Here is a 14,335-nt window from a genome sequence, read left to right as displayed (position 1 = left end):
CTACTACAATCAAAGATTCTGTACATTGACTCTTACTAATTTGCCTGCTGCTCACAATCAAGGTTCCAGCACTGCAAAACCAACAGTTTTCTTATGAAGAGGTTGTGCAGCCATAAGACCATAGGGAGTTTTATTATAAATGATATGCATCATAAATGTCATTTCATTGTATCCTGGTGCCTCACGGGTGTTAGTCTCCTTCGGGTATCTTTATAATTATAAATATACCTTTTCTACTACCTTTATAAAGAGGGGGTCTTGTTCTCCTTTGAACATTCTCTCCTACTCTACACACCGCTTATATTTTACATTCTTCTGGAACATCTCTACTCCCCCTCCCAGCTCAGATCTGGACCTGACTCGAATACCATTGTTTAGGTTATAAATTCCCAGATCAGCCAGTCCAGAATGTTCATTCTCCTTATTTTAAAATCTTTATTTAAAACCCGTCCTGATTATCCATCTTTATTGCTTTAGCTATCACTTAAGCATTTAATATTTCACAAATTTCTGTCTCTTCTTATCAACTACTATAAGTTCATCAAGAAAGACAATAGCTATGTTGTTGGAAGTATTAAAGAAAATCGACCATACTAAAGTAATTCTAAATACATAACATGTGTATCATTTTAGAACTAGGTGTCCTTTCTGGAGTTATTTAGTTCTAAATGTTGTAGATTTTGATCACTATATCCAATTTAGCAAATCAAGCACATAAACACCAACAATACAAAGACTCAGTAAATTTTTAAAAAATTAAAATTTTCTCCTGTGTAAGTTCAGTTCCATAATTCTGACTGGGTTCTTATTAGAACTTTCTCCAACAATGGACTCCTGTCAGCCAGGAGGCTCTCGTGTGAAATTGCCAAAACCACTCCTGTGTTCGAGCAAATCAGTGCAAGCAAAGAACAAAGGGCTTGTTTTTCAAGAGAGAAAAAGAACTTTGCAGTTAGAAGGAACGAGACTTCAAATCCTGATTTTTGTCAGTCTGTGAATTTGGGACACAGGTTCAGTGGTTTAAAAAGCCAGGATGAGGGGGTAGGACTAAACTATCAGTCACTACCGGATCAGCGATTCTCAAACCCTGATGCCCAGGGAGGCCCAGCCTTCGGGGCGGGGGACGGTGGTCCTACTCCTTGCAACAATCACTCATTCACGGAAGCTACTTTGGACTCTGTTTTTGGCTTTGAGATTTCTAATGAGACTTTTCCTCAAAAAGGGTTCTACAAGATAAAAAAAAAACACACTGAAAATCCCATCCTTTCACATGTGAGATGGCAGGTACCTGCAAATGCTTTCATTTTATATAGCAGAAAACTCAGGCTGAAAAGCAGAAGGGCCCCCCCTCCCTCAGGGCCCAAACCAAAAGTAACCAATGGCAGAACAGGGATCTGACATATTTCACTTATAGTCACTCTTCCTGGTTCTAGGTGCCCCGCAGGCCATATCCACACTGTGGCAGGAGATCACCTGCCCTCCCCACCCCATGTCACCGTCCAGGCCAAGAATGTGCTCTGGGGATTGTGATGGTTAATTTTGTTTGTCTATTTGGCTTGGCCATGGTGCCCAGTTTTTTGGTTGTTGCGAGGCATTTTTTGGGTGCGATTAACATTTAAATCAGTGGACTTTGAGTAAGTAGGTTACCCTGCGTAATGTAGGTGGGCCTCATCCAATCTGTTGAAGGCCTTAAGAGAAAAGACTGAAGCATCCACCCCTGCCCCCCGAGAAGGATTCAGGAAGGATTCTCCCTCCAGACTGCTTGTGGCCACGAGACTGCAACGTCAACTCCTGCCCAGGTCTCCAGACTACTGGCCTGCCCTGCAGACTGCAGACTCGCCAGCCCCACAATTGTGTGAGCCAATTTCTTAAAATCAATCGAACAATCAATTTCTCTTCCTAGCTTTCTCTTCTCTTCTCCTCTTCTCTCCTCTCCCCCCCCTTCCTTTCTTTTCTCCTCTCCCCTCTCTCTCTTCCTTACTCTTTCTTTCCCCTTTCTCCCCTCTCTCTTCTCTATTCTTTCTTCTCTCTCCCTCTCCTCTCTCTCCTCCCCTCCCTTTGGTTCTGTTTCTCTAATACAGGGCTCTTCGTCCTGGTAGATGTGCAGTGACTCCGTAATCTGCCACCCCTGATGTGAATCCCGTAGTCTACCTTCCCAATCTCAGCCTGAAAGCTCGCTTGATCTCTTAAATGATCAAAGGCGAGTCTGCCGTGTAGCTGAAGCTTCAGGGCTTCTAACCCGGGTTTTCTCAGGCCTTTCACTTAATTGTGTATTCTGTTCCTTAAAAAGGGCCCCCTCAATTTTAAAAGCTTCATGCCTCTTAAAACCTGGCTCTACACTTGGGTTCAATGGATTAGTGCAGGCCCTTACATCACACTGGAGTCTGAACTCTGCATGTGCTGACCTTGCCAATGCCAGTGCGGCCAGACTCCTTCCCTTCCCAGCACCCAACCAACCCCGAGGCACACTTCACTGCATGCATGTCCACCGTGGGAGGTGAAGTACAGCTGTCCTTCAAATCCTAACCCTGGAGGAACTCAGATAACTTGACCACCAAAACTCAGAAATGACAACAGTAAGGTCTCAGTGGGGTGCCGCTAAACATGTACTAACTGGAGCTCTGGGGCAGGGGGAATGTATGCACACATACACATCCATACGCTCATTATAAATTTTACTACCATAAAGGATGTGCAGCACACTGTTTACAAAAGAATAATAAACCCTACAACATCCCTTACTGTAAATTCCACTTCCCAACCGACTCTCACAGAATGCTTCTATTGACATGGGCTAAATTCTTCTATTGGAAGCCAACCTATACAGCCTATATTATAATAATGAGTATAGTTCTGACATGAAAGTTGGTTGCAGGTGTGTATACATAAAGGAGTAAGATGCAGATGGAAGCAAGTGTCCTTTCAGTGAGCATTCCATTCAGTGCAGCGTTGGCTGGGCGCTGGGCCGCAGGGCTGCAGAACGCGCTGGCCTGCCTCCACATCTTACGGAACTAAGCAGACTTAAAACAGCAATTATCTTGCTGATAATATGAGATTACAATTAAATGCTGCAGTTTCGGGCTGAACATTTTAAATGCACTGCCAAATTCAACCCTACAATTTGCATAGTCCTAACTGACTATTATGACTTTACTGTAGATTTCCTACGTGGACTGGACTTTACTCACATAAACACAATTACAGTGTTTTTCTAAAATATGAGGACAAAAATTAATTGAGCATTTTCAAGCCTAAAGAACCTCTTTAATCCCTAAGATTTTTTAAAACAGAAAAAATGATTCTTTTAAATGCATGAACATTTCAATGTCCTGGGATTGCTGAAATATATATTCTGGTTTTGTTCCATAGCCTTCTCAAGCCAAGAAGGATCTACGGTAGAAAAAAAAAGGCATATGTTTTATAAACAGAACACTATTTAACAGTGCTTTAGTCAAAGACAGTCATTTACAATTTTAAATAAGGCTAATTGCAAAGGAAAGTAGGTCAAGTTCACACAGAGGTTAACTTGGATTAACGTGGATTTGTGTACCATGATTCTGTCATTCTCAGAAAAACATATTAAGACGCTAAACAGCAGAAATTGCAAAGAAGGCTGATTCTGAAAACACCGGCTCTCAGGACCCTGAACACGACTCCTCTCCCAGTGTTTGGGAGCCACTGGTCTGGCTCCACACGTCACTCACTCTGCGACGCCAGGCCAAGCCACGTCACAATCCCACTCCCTTCCTTTCCACTGGTGATCCCTAATGTTTACAACAAATCCTTTGTCTCCAAGGTCTGCATCGCCCTGGTTGCTCTGCCTATTAAGGTAATTGCACAACCCTCAACAGTAACCACACAGGTTTCAAAAAACGAAATGCCACCAAAACCACAGACCAGTTGAGGCTGAGGAGGCGGGGGCCGAGGCTGGATGGCACATCTCCAAGATGCCGGCTAACGGAGGGCTCTGGAGGGCTCCGGAGGGCACTGTGGGCTGCTTCCCTCCGTACGTCTCTGCAGAAGGGAAATGAGAACTGACATGCCCATCACTTAGGAGAGCCGTCTGCACCTGCCTCCTGCACACCACACACAGGCCTGCGTGGGGCAAATGCCAACACGTGTGAGGCACGTGTGTGCGTGCTCACACTAATGCGATTCCTGTCCATGTCATCGCAATTTGTGGTTGAAAATCTAAGAGTATTACCAAAGAGAAATCTCGAACGTAGACAAGAACTATATTCTTTCCTGTGGCAAAAAAAAAAAAACCTCTCACTGTGTTTGTTTGATGGTCCTTTTTTAAAAAAACAGAACCTAGATTTCAGAAAATATCTTCCCATATATGGTAAAGACTAACCCACTTTAAGAAAAGACCACGATAAGAAAAAAATGCTCAACAACCCCAACTGTATGTAGTATTTTAAAATGTCCTCTCAACCCATCTCTAAAATTAATAAATCTTTTAAATTAACTTTACTCTCTTAAACACACAATATAAATCCTAAGTACTTCAATTACGATGCACTGTATAAACTGGGCAGACCCTGAAAGAATTATTTTATGATAATATGCAAAACGGTTTTATATTACAAGGTGTTTGTAAGTTCCCAACTTATTTTTGTTGGATACTTCAAAACGTTCTCAGACGCATCTAGTACTAGTAACATACGTGATGTGAGAAGCACGAACACAGACTGACTGCTTCTGTGCCAAGGTGGAGATGAAGTAGGCAATGAACACAAAGGGTCCAGTAAAGTCTTTACTGACGACTGTATTCTGTATTCCGCGTTATCTGAGTGCTACCCTACTTTATGTAAGGCTCCTGGAGGGCTTCCTGTGACGTTACGTACAATGAAGCAACAATGACATTCCATGTTTCTGCGTATCTTAACAGCATAAGGAAATCACTTATTTGTGTGTGTACATCATAAGCGAGAGGCTTAAAGTTTATACTAGTAACAGAACCAAATGTTCGATTCCAGAAGATAAATCCACCCAAGTTGCACTTAAATTGGCATTCATCAAACTATTGGAAAAAGGCCACGAAAAAGATATTATAATAGTTTAGCACAGAAATAAGTGGTCCATTTTATTTGACAAGGTCACAAAACAATACTTATGATGTTTTTACAACATTTTGAAACATATGATTGCCATCTTAAGAAAATTCACTTCTTTGGTCTGCGTAAACATGGCTGCAAAAGCTAACATTTTGCTAATAGTTCTATTGCTAACATGCCTGTGAATAGATCTATCATTTTCATCTTTAATAATAGCTAACACTGAATACATATTAGATTAGTGAACTTACCGAGTGCTTACTACATATCAAGGACTATACTGTGCTTGATACACATTTTCCTCATTTAGCCCTCAGAACAATTTCATGGGGCAGGAAACCACACGATCCTCCAGGTACAGATAAGGAAAGAGTGGCAGAGAAAGGTTAAGCCTGAGGCCGTACAGATCAGAAGTGATGGGGCCGGTGCATCTGACTCGAGGGCCTGGGATCCCATTAACTGTACTGTTCAGCATTTGTTTTGTTTGTTATTCATCGTTGCTAATCCATAGCAATGATGCTATGGATTTAGGGTCCTGGTTTCCAAACTTACTTAAAATGATGGGAGCAGCACAGCTCCTGGATACTACACATCGAGCTCTTCAGAAGGAATCACTTTTCCTGGGCAACAATCTAGTCCCATCAGCTTCTGAGCCATTAGATTCAAGTTCAGATTCCCACCGTATGTGACCTGGACTGACTTAGACCCCAGCATGACTCCGTGCCAGGTGGTAGAGAACAGAGAAAGCTCCTCAGGTCGGTGCTGCGGGATGAATTGTGTCCCCCTTTAAAATGACTAGGTTGAAATGCTACCCTCTGGTATCTCGGAATGGGACTGCATTAAAGACAGGGCCTTTAGAGAGGTAATTATGGAAAAAATAAGGGCATATGGATGGGTCCTAAATGCTGACAAACGCCTTTGTAAGAAAGGGAACTTAGGAGATTGGAGCACGGACAACACACGGACTGCAGGGTGACCATGTGAGGACACAGCGAGAAGATGGTCACCTGCAAAGCAATGAGAGATGCTCTGGAAGAAGTTGAACCTGTCTGCACTTTGACCTTGGACTTCTACCTAGCCTCCAGAAATGTTAGAGGATAGATGTGTGTTGTCTAAGACACGCAGACGGTGGTATTTTGTTATGGTGGCTCTAGTAAACTAAAACAGGCAGTGATGAAGTCCACGTTTAATCCTTTCAGGGTTGCCCCATGCATGAGTTCTATGCTTCTGACCCTAAAAATAGACAAATAAGTGGATCACCATAGGAGCAAAGTAGCACACAAAGTTTTTTAAACCAAAGCTCAGAAGGTAAAGGGTAAGGGGTCACAAAATAAATGGGGTGCCTATAGATAAAAAGATTAAGACTTCCTGAGGGGAGAATGAAAAAGAAATGAAAATATGGTAAAAAGTATGAGGAGTGTTGTAAAATAAACAGGTGTAGGTAACTCGCCAGGTCAAATATATCTGACAGGTTCCAGCGGGCTGAATAAATTCTAAACTCCTCAGCAGTTTACGAATTTACATCGTACTTACCTCAGCAGGCAAGTTCCTTGACAGCCCAGCCCGATCCTGAGCTGCATCCCACACCATAGAATTGCTGGCCTCCACCCTACACCACCCGCCATGGGCCACTCGTCAGTCCTTTCCTGGCACCTTCTGTATGCTGAGATTTTGTTCTGCTCTTCGATGCACGCATTCATTCATTCAACGAAGATTTGCAGCAAGGCACTGAATATACTAAAGTCTGTAACATGGACAAGACCCCTGTAGAACTCACAGTCTAGCGCCCTCAGTTTCCAGCTCCTAGTCCACAGTGTGGCTTTGCAGAGTGAAATCTCGCCTACCTTTCCCATCCGTGCCAGTTCCTCTCCAAAGAGCCTCCAAAGCCCCAGTCAAAATGAACAGCCTCTCTGCGGTGCTCCCATAGAACTCGGTTTATCCTTCATTTTGGTATTCAGATCATACTGAAAATGTTATACTTACTTCTAAATATGTATTATGTATGAACTTGTGGATGTATTTGTGTGTGTGTGCACAGGCACGTGCTCAGGTACACACAGATACAGAGACAAAGGTCAAGTGCACACCCATATGCTCAGGGGACTGACACAGACACAAGTAGAGACAGCCATAGACCTGGACATAGACACAAAGATTTTCCTCCAGATGGGAAATGCCCTTCAGGCACAGTTTATACCTTAGTTACCTCTGAACTCCCCACTTAACACCTAACATTGCTTTGCATGTTCTTGGTGCTCAATAAATACTGGCTGAATATAATTAACACTATTAATTAATAATAATCAGTAATATGCTATGGGGCAGAACTAAACTAAAATATGAAACTCACCAAATCTAAGCCTAAAAATTACTAGGTTTAAAATATTTTTTCCTGCAAAACACTGTTCTCCATTCTCTGGGCAATTGTTTGTGCTTTTTAGCTGAATGCCAAGAAGCCCATTTTGTCATCAGTGACCTCTGCCACGGGAACTCATTTTTAGCAGGCCATCTGAAGAGAGTGGTGTGTAGGTGCCATTAACAAAATGCCCAAAGGCCAGGTGTGGTCTCTGGGGCGTGTCCAAGAATAACGGCCAGAGGCTGTACCTGTATCTGCTCAATGTATACAGACTGATCTCTCATCACCATCCTGAAACCACCTAGCTTTGCAGAAGGCATGCTAGCTCTCACAGTGTGTTTTTGTACCTGTTGGGATGTATATCAACAGACGGAGACTGCTGAAGAAGCAGGATTTGTCAGGCACAGCCAGGAATATCGACAGTCACTGGTGCTTCTCTAACGGAGGCTGGCAGATGATTCTCTCTTCACCAAACTTTGTGACATAGGTGCCAACTGATTTTTGCCTCAAGTAACCAATCACCACGGCTCACACCACAATTAAAAATCCAAACAGCTCTGGCTGGGTGGCTCAGTTGGTTGGAGAGCCATCCCATATACCAAAACGAAATTTTATGCTTTATAACAGTATGGAGGGACCTGCAGAACATTCTACTAAGTGAAATAAGCCAAGCAGAGAAAGACAAATACCGTATGATTCACTCATAGGTGGAATCTAATGAACAAACTGAACTAACAAGCGAAACAGATGCAGACGGGTAGATGGTGAGCAGGATGACAGGTAGTGAGTGGTACAGCAGCGATTAGGGTGCAGAGGGACTGAGCAAAAAGGAAACAGGACTCATGGACGTGGACCAGAGTGTGGTGACTGTGGGGGGGAGGGGTAAAAGGGGACTAAATGGTAATGAAAAAAATACCATAAAGATTAAAGCACTAGAAAAATAAACATCTGAACTGCTCTCTTTAGGATGTTGATGGTGTGGTTCAAGCTTGACCAATCCACTGAGACTAAAAACAGTGCCAAGTCAAAAATGGGGAAAAGTTAGACACCTATCCCTTAAAGTTCCAGCTACCTATACTCTGGATATCAACTGAGCTTATTAAAAGATCATATACTATTCATGCGGATCAAGTTCTTTTTTTTTCCTTTTGTAGTAATGTCCCACAGGCTTTGCCAAAAGTTTCAAAAAGGCAAAATTGATGACCGGCTGGCCTCCAACACACACCCTTCAAGGACCAGCCATATATATCATCACCTCCTCGAAATCTTCCTGGCCCTCAGATTAGATGCCTATTCCACAGATTCCTGTAAGAAGCTCCCTCACCTAATCGTACTTACCACAATGAATGCACTGGAGTCCCCCAAACTGGTCTGTGTTCAAGGTAGTTTTTTGAGGGCACAGACTGAGTCTCATCCTTCAGGGTAATTCCACCACCTAACACACTGTCTGACATAGAGAGTGGCCAACAAAAATATTTTGAATAAATGCAGAAATGCACCTATGCAATAGCATAATCAAACATCAGTTCTGAAGTAAAAGAGTAAGTGAATGTCAATTCTCGCGTTAGGACATCAATGATAGCTGGAGATCTTACACCTTAGTCCTTTAGTGTATGTAGAAGCTAACACAACACACTGTCAAGACTACATTATTGGAGTACTTACCATGTTCTGGGGATTTTTCTAAACTCTTTCTGTATTTTAGTTAGTTAAGTGATCCTAAAAAATATCACATAAGATATGTATGATTCCTATCCCATTTTATAGTTCAGGACACTAAGGCCCCCAGAAGTAAAGTCATTGGTTCAAGGTCCCTCAGAGAGCATTATTATAGACAGAAATGGCCAAATGTTTTTAAATTATACTTTAAATCATTTTCTGAGAAACTACCACATGTTCTTATAGAGTTGAATACCATTTTTGACAAATTTGTGGAGGTATAATTTGTATACAATAATTTACCCTTCTTATGTGTAAAGCCCAGTGAGTTTCACTATGTAAAATTTATTATATTTTATTTTTTATTAAAAAATGTATAACATCAGCAACTACCCTTAAATCAACTACCTTTAATTTATGAAACCACTCTCTTTTGTAGAGGACATATTGGTATCAAAAGTTTGAAGAAATGTAATGGTAATCTACAAAAAAATTAGTTTGGACTTGTTGTATTCTGCCTCCCTCGTATTTCATATTTTCAGTCTGCATACAAAAAAATTAAAGTTTTCAAACACTTTATATTCAGCGATTATTTAAAAACTACAAAGTTTTCCTGCTAGAGTCTTTAGAGAGGATTCAAAGTTTCAAGTAAAAATGAAAAGATACTAGGGTGACTCTGCTGTGTCTCTCAGCAGCACCTTTACACGGAACAGTGTGAATCGACATAAAACATGGAGCGCTTCACGAATTTGCATGTCACGCTTGCGCAGGGGCCACAACGATCTTCTCCCTACGGTTCCGATTTGAGAATATATGCTGCCAAAGTGAGCACTGGTTCTGCCTTTTCCAGAATATCACAGAAATGAAGGCATCCACTATGTGGTCTTCTGTGTCTGACTTCTTTCATTTTGCATGCTTTTGGGGTTTATCCATGTTATTGCAAGTATCGGTAATTTGTTTTCTTGCTCAGTAGCATTTCATATTAAGAATATATGACAATCTGTTTATCCATGCACAAGCTGATGGAGATTTGGGTTACTTCAAGTTTTAAGTAAAGCGTCCATGTGTATTCATATACGGGTCACTGGATGGACGTGTGTTTAAGGTCTCTTGGGTAGAGAGCTGTGAGTGGATCTCTTGGTTATGTGGTAAGTTATGGTAAATGTCTGTTCACCTTTAAAAATTTTTTTATCTTCACCGAGGGAAAAATTTTTTTCATTGCTTTTAGAGAGAGAGAAAGGCAGGGAGGAAGGGAGAAAGAGAAACATCAGTCGGCTGCCTTCTGTACATATCTGGACTGGGGATCTGACCGGCCACCTAAGTATGTGCCCTGACCAGGAATCAAACCCACAATGCTCCGACTACAGGACAGTGCTCCAACCAACTGAGCCACACCAGCCAGGGCTGCTTCTGTCCACCTTTATAAGAAAGTGGCAAACTGTTTTTACAAAGTGACTGAACCATCCTGCTTCCTCATCAGAAATGTATGAGTTCTACTTACTTTATATTCTTAACTGCACTTGGTTTGACAGGCTTTTTAATGCCAGCCATACTAATGGTGTCTCCTTGTGGTTTGAATTTGCATTTATCTAATGACTAACGATGTTGAATATCTTTGCATGTGCATAACTGCCATCCATATATCTTCTTCAGTGAAGGTATAGATGTCTGTTCATTTCCTGTTGAAATGATTTTCTTTTTATTAGTGACTTGTAAGAGTTCTTTATATATTCCAGTTACCAGTCCTTTATCAGATAGGCACTCTGCAAATTCTTTCTCCCAGTCTCTAGCTTGAACTTTTATACCCTTAACAATATATTTTAAACACATTCCTTAAAAATGTAGTATTTAATAATCTATTTTTAGAGCAGTTTTAGATTTACAGAAAAATTAAAAAGACAGTACTATGAGTTCCCATGTAAACCCATACCCAGTTTCCCCTATTATTAACAGCTTACAGCAGGATGGTATATATTTTATAATTAATAGCCATTTTTAATGCTCTTACCTGACAGTTGCAACATCCTGGCCATTCTTGGGTTTAGTTCTAGTGACCGTTTTTTCTCTTGATAGACAATACCTTTTCCCTTTTTTGGGGGGGGGTATATTTTATAATTTTTTTATTAAATGCAAAACATTGTATCTGAAGAACAGCTGAGACTGAGGTCACTGACATTTACTTCTGCAATGGGAGTATCTCTTCTGTTGTCAGGCTACTATTGTGCGTAGCTGAGTCCATCTGAAAGCTGCTGAGGTGGGTTTGTGTTTTGTTGTTGCCATGGTAACCTTCAGTGCAACAAGCGCTATGATGTCCTCCAGTGGTAGATTCCAGGCATCTTGTGTTTACTGTGACGTCTGAGTGACAAATGGGTGTGAGTTTTAGGGGTTTTTTTGAACTTATAAAATTTAGTTGATGTACAATATTATTATATCTGTTTCAGGTAGTACAACATAGTAATTAGACATTTATATACCTTACAAAGTGATAAGCCTGGTAAGTCACCTGTCACTATACAAAGTTACTGTGTTAGTAATGCCCATATTCCCTGTGCACTATGTCTCTCTGACTCATTTTATAACTGGAAGCTTGTATCTCTCAATGACAGAGGGTTTTTCTTAGTGTTCCTGCTCCACACTTACACAACAGAGGGCCTCTATCCCCATGTTCTTTCCCCAGATTCAGGCTTGTGACTCCATGCAGGTCTCACGGTGGGGTCAAAATGTGTTTGCTTTATTCTCCTGCTGCAGCCTCGGTCACGGACAGACCTTGTGAACGTGAGCTTCAGAGACGAGGCTTTCTCAGCATTCCCGCCTCTTCCACCCACGAGGAGCAGCCAGTCACTACCCAGCATTGTCGCCGTGTCCTGGGTCCGGGCCTGATCCTCTTCAGCTGTGGCAGAGCTCGATTTAACATCAGTTCAAATTCCGAGCACGAGTGAATTTCCCACCCCTCCCTTGGTGCCAGTAGGACTGATCTCACCTCAGTGCAGGGCTGGAAGATTATATTATCCTTATCCCAAAGACTGCCAATCTTCGCCTGGATCTAAGTGTGTGGTCGGCTTTCCTGCCCATCCCCTGCCTATGAGACAGCGTTTGTGTCCTGTGACAGGGCTGCTGGGACACTGGGGACTCTGTGTCTGTCTCCCAGGGACATTGACCAGCACCCACATGCCGGCACCACTGGGGGGCTCTCTGGTTTCCTGCCCCATCCCCAGTCTTTCCCCTGCGTATCTGGTGGAGTAAAAAGTGGTAAGTAGATACAGGTCCTCTTTATGCCTGGGGCTCCTGGAAACGTGAAATTATGCTAGCTCATTCTAAATAGCTTTTAAAGATTTACAAAAAATTTAGTTGTTTTCTTTATATCTTCTTTGATGGCTACTAACCCTCCAGCATGGGCTCCGCCAAAGACAAAAACAAAGAATGATGTGTCCTTTCTCTCCTTGGAATTTATACCAGCTGACTGCCTACAGGCAGACCTCAGGTTTCTGATGAATTTGAAAAAAAAAAGTATGATAGCATAAGTTATCCATCTTTTTTCTCATGATGAAAGTGGGAACAATATTTTTTCATAGCTTTCTACACCAGAAGTAAAATCAAAGTTCTAGGGTTTAATATTATTTAAAACAAGTTATTAATCCTATAAGATATTATAGTATAACTAAAGCTTTCTCATTATTTTTAAACTCCTCTTTTCTTCCAACAAAAAGAAGCCTCATATTTAGTATGTGAGTCTTTTTCACACTTGAATGACCTGAATGTATCCTTAGATGCCGTTCCAACTCAGACACAGGCGATGTTCGCAGGTGTAACAGGGCTCAGGCTTACTGGAACGATACAACGTGTCAACTCGTTCTTCAGAACAGGCCACTTCCCATTCACAATTAAGGTCTAGAAGACAGCCTATTTCTGTAAGTTTATCACTGCTACCCTCTGAATTTCAAGTATTTATTCTTCATTTTAACAGCAAAGAAAGACCATTCAAATAATGAATAGAAGCAAAAGGGATACTTATAACAAATGATTAAATAGATCTTTTAAAGCAAATGAAGACGTATATGCAAAAAAAGTATCTTTAAAAGTAATTTCTATGGGGGAGACTCTGCTTATCACAATAGTGGGGTTGCTTACATGATCAAGTCATGAATAAATCATTTATCCGCTGAAATGCACATTTCTGAGAAAACCAGCCTTATTCACTTGGTAATACCCCTTGTGTTTTGTTTTGCTTCCCATTTGATCGTTTGGGATTTGAGACTACAAACAGGACTACCCATGACCTAACTTGTCTAGCAAGATGACATTCAACTGCTTCCAGTTCCCAAACACCACCTTTTGTGGTGGGTATTCAGAAGCTGTGCTGGAGGCTATGGAGCAACTCGAATTAACTTCAAGAACTATGCCAAGTAAGAAAAGAATCATTTGATTAAATGCTTGGTGCCCATACAATTTTCCACTCATCTACAAAAAGAAAAGCCTCGGATCTTAAGAAATTATCAACGAAAATAGCGAAGTAGGAATTTAGCAAAGACATTAATACAGAAAAAACTCCTGAAAAGTTGAACCAAAGAGAACCAATATGTCTTGCACAGCATGTTACGCAGTAGAGATCATATATGTAGCTCATGATTGCTAATCGCTTCATCAGTGGGTGCTCAAGATCAACAGGGCATTTTGTCAACAAGTTGGTGTGATGTAATCTATATATGACTATCTCGTCTCCTTTTGTGGGTCAGTATATGTAATTAATACACGCTGAAAGAGTGAAGGAATTCTCCTTGTCTTAAATTGAACATAAAATATGAATTCATTCTACCATAACATCTTTGAAATTCATACTAATTAGTATGCTATTAATTTTTTTAAAAAATAAAGAATGCCTGGGACTTATCCACTCCCAAACCCATAAGTAGACAGAAAAATCCATGGAAGTGATGTTTTGGGGCAGATTTGCGTAGCGTGAGGACCATGGGCTCCAGGGTCAGAATACCTGAAACACTAACTGTGTGACTTTAAGGTCTTTAAGCTTCTTTTCCTTGTCTATTAAATAGGGATGGCCAAAATAACATCTCCCTTGAAGGGCTGTTATGAGCATTGAATGAAGTAATGCAGGAAAGCACACTTAAGACATAATACCAACTGTCACCGCTATTATCATTCTGCATATTTCAAAGCTATCTTCAGACGCTGTACCTGGAGAGGCCTCTATCAGCAGGACGCTTACCCTAACTTGTGCAAATCTGTGCTGAGAACAAAAGTCAGTGTGGAT

The 14,335-nt window shown here is 41.3% G+C and overlaps 1 protein-coding gene and 1 non-coding gene across 3 annotated transcripts in view; both read right to left on the bottom strand.

Annotated features, from left to right (window-relative positions):
- Positions 1-14,335, bottom strand: part of SAMD5 (sterile alpha motif domain containing 5) — a 46,893-nt gene that overhangs the window by 21,428 nt on the left and 11,130 nt on the right. The window contains exon 2 of one of the 2 annotated variants that reach the window (XM_037156861.2): positions 11,364-11,424. The exons of the other annotated variant lie outside the window; for it this stretch is intronic. Within the exon in view, the coding sequence (XP_037012756.1) occupies positions 11,413-11,424 (12 nt within the window). The 3' untranslated portion in view covers positions 11,364-11,412. Of the gene's footprint in view, positions 1-11,363; positions 11,425-14,335 lie in introns of those variants that run through there. 2 annotated transcript variants of the gene reach the window in all.
- LOC119057919 (U6 spliceosomal RNA) lies at positions 9,795-9,901 on the bottom strand. Its single transcript, XR_005084160.2, has one exon. It is a non-coding gene; the product is annotated as a U6 spliceosomal RNA (small nuclear RNA).

The sequence above is a fragment of the Artibeus jamaicensis genome, unplaced genomic scaffold (assembly GCF_021234435.1).
Source record: "Artibeus jamaicensis isolate MK-2021 breed Jamaican fruit bat unplaced genomic scaffold, CSHL_Jam_final contig_3176, whole genome shotgun sequence".
Taxonomy (NCBI): domain Eukaryota; kingdom Metazoa; phylum Chordata; class Mammalia; order Chiroptera; family Phyllostomidae; genus Artibeus; species Artibeus jamaicensis.
This window is presented reverse-complemented; position numbering and strand designations above follow the sequence as displayed.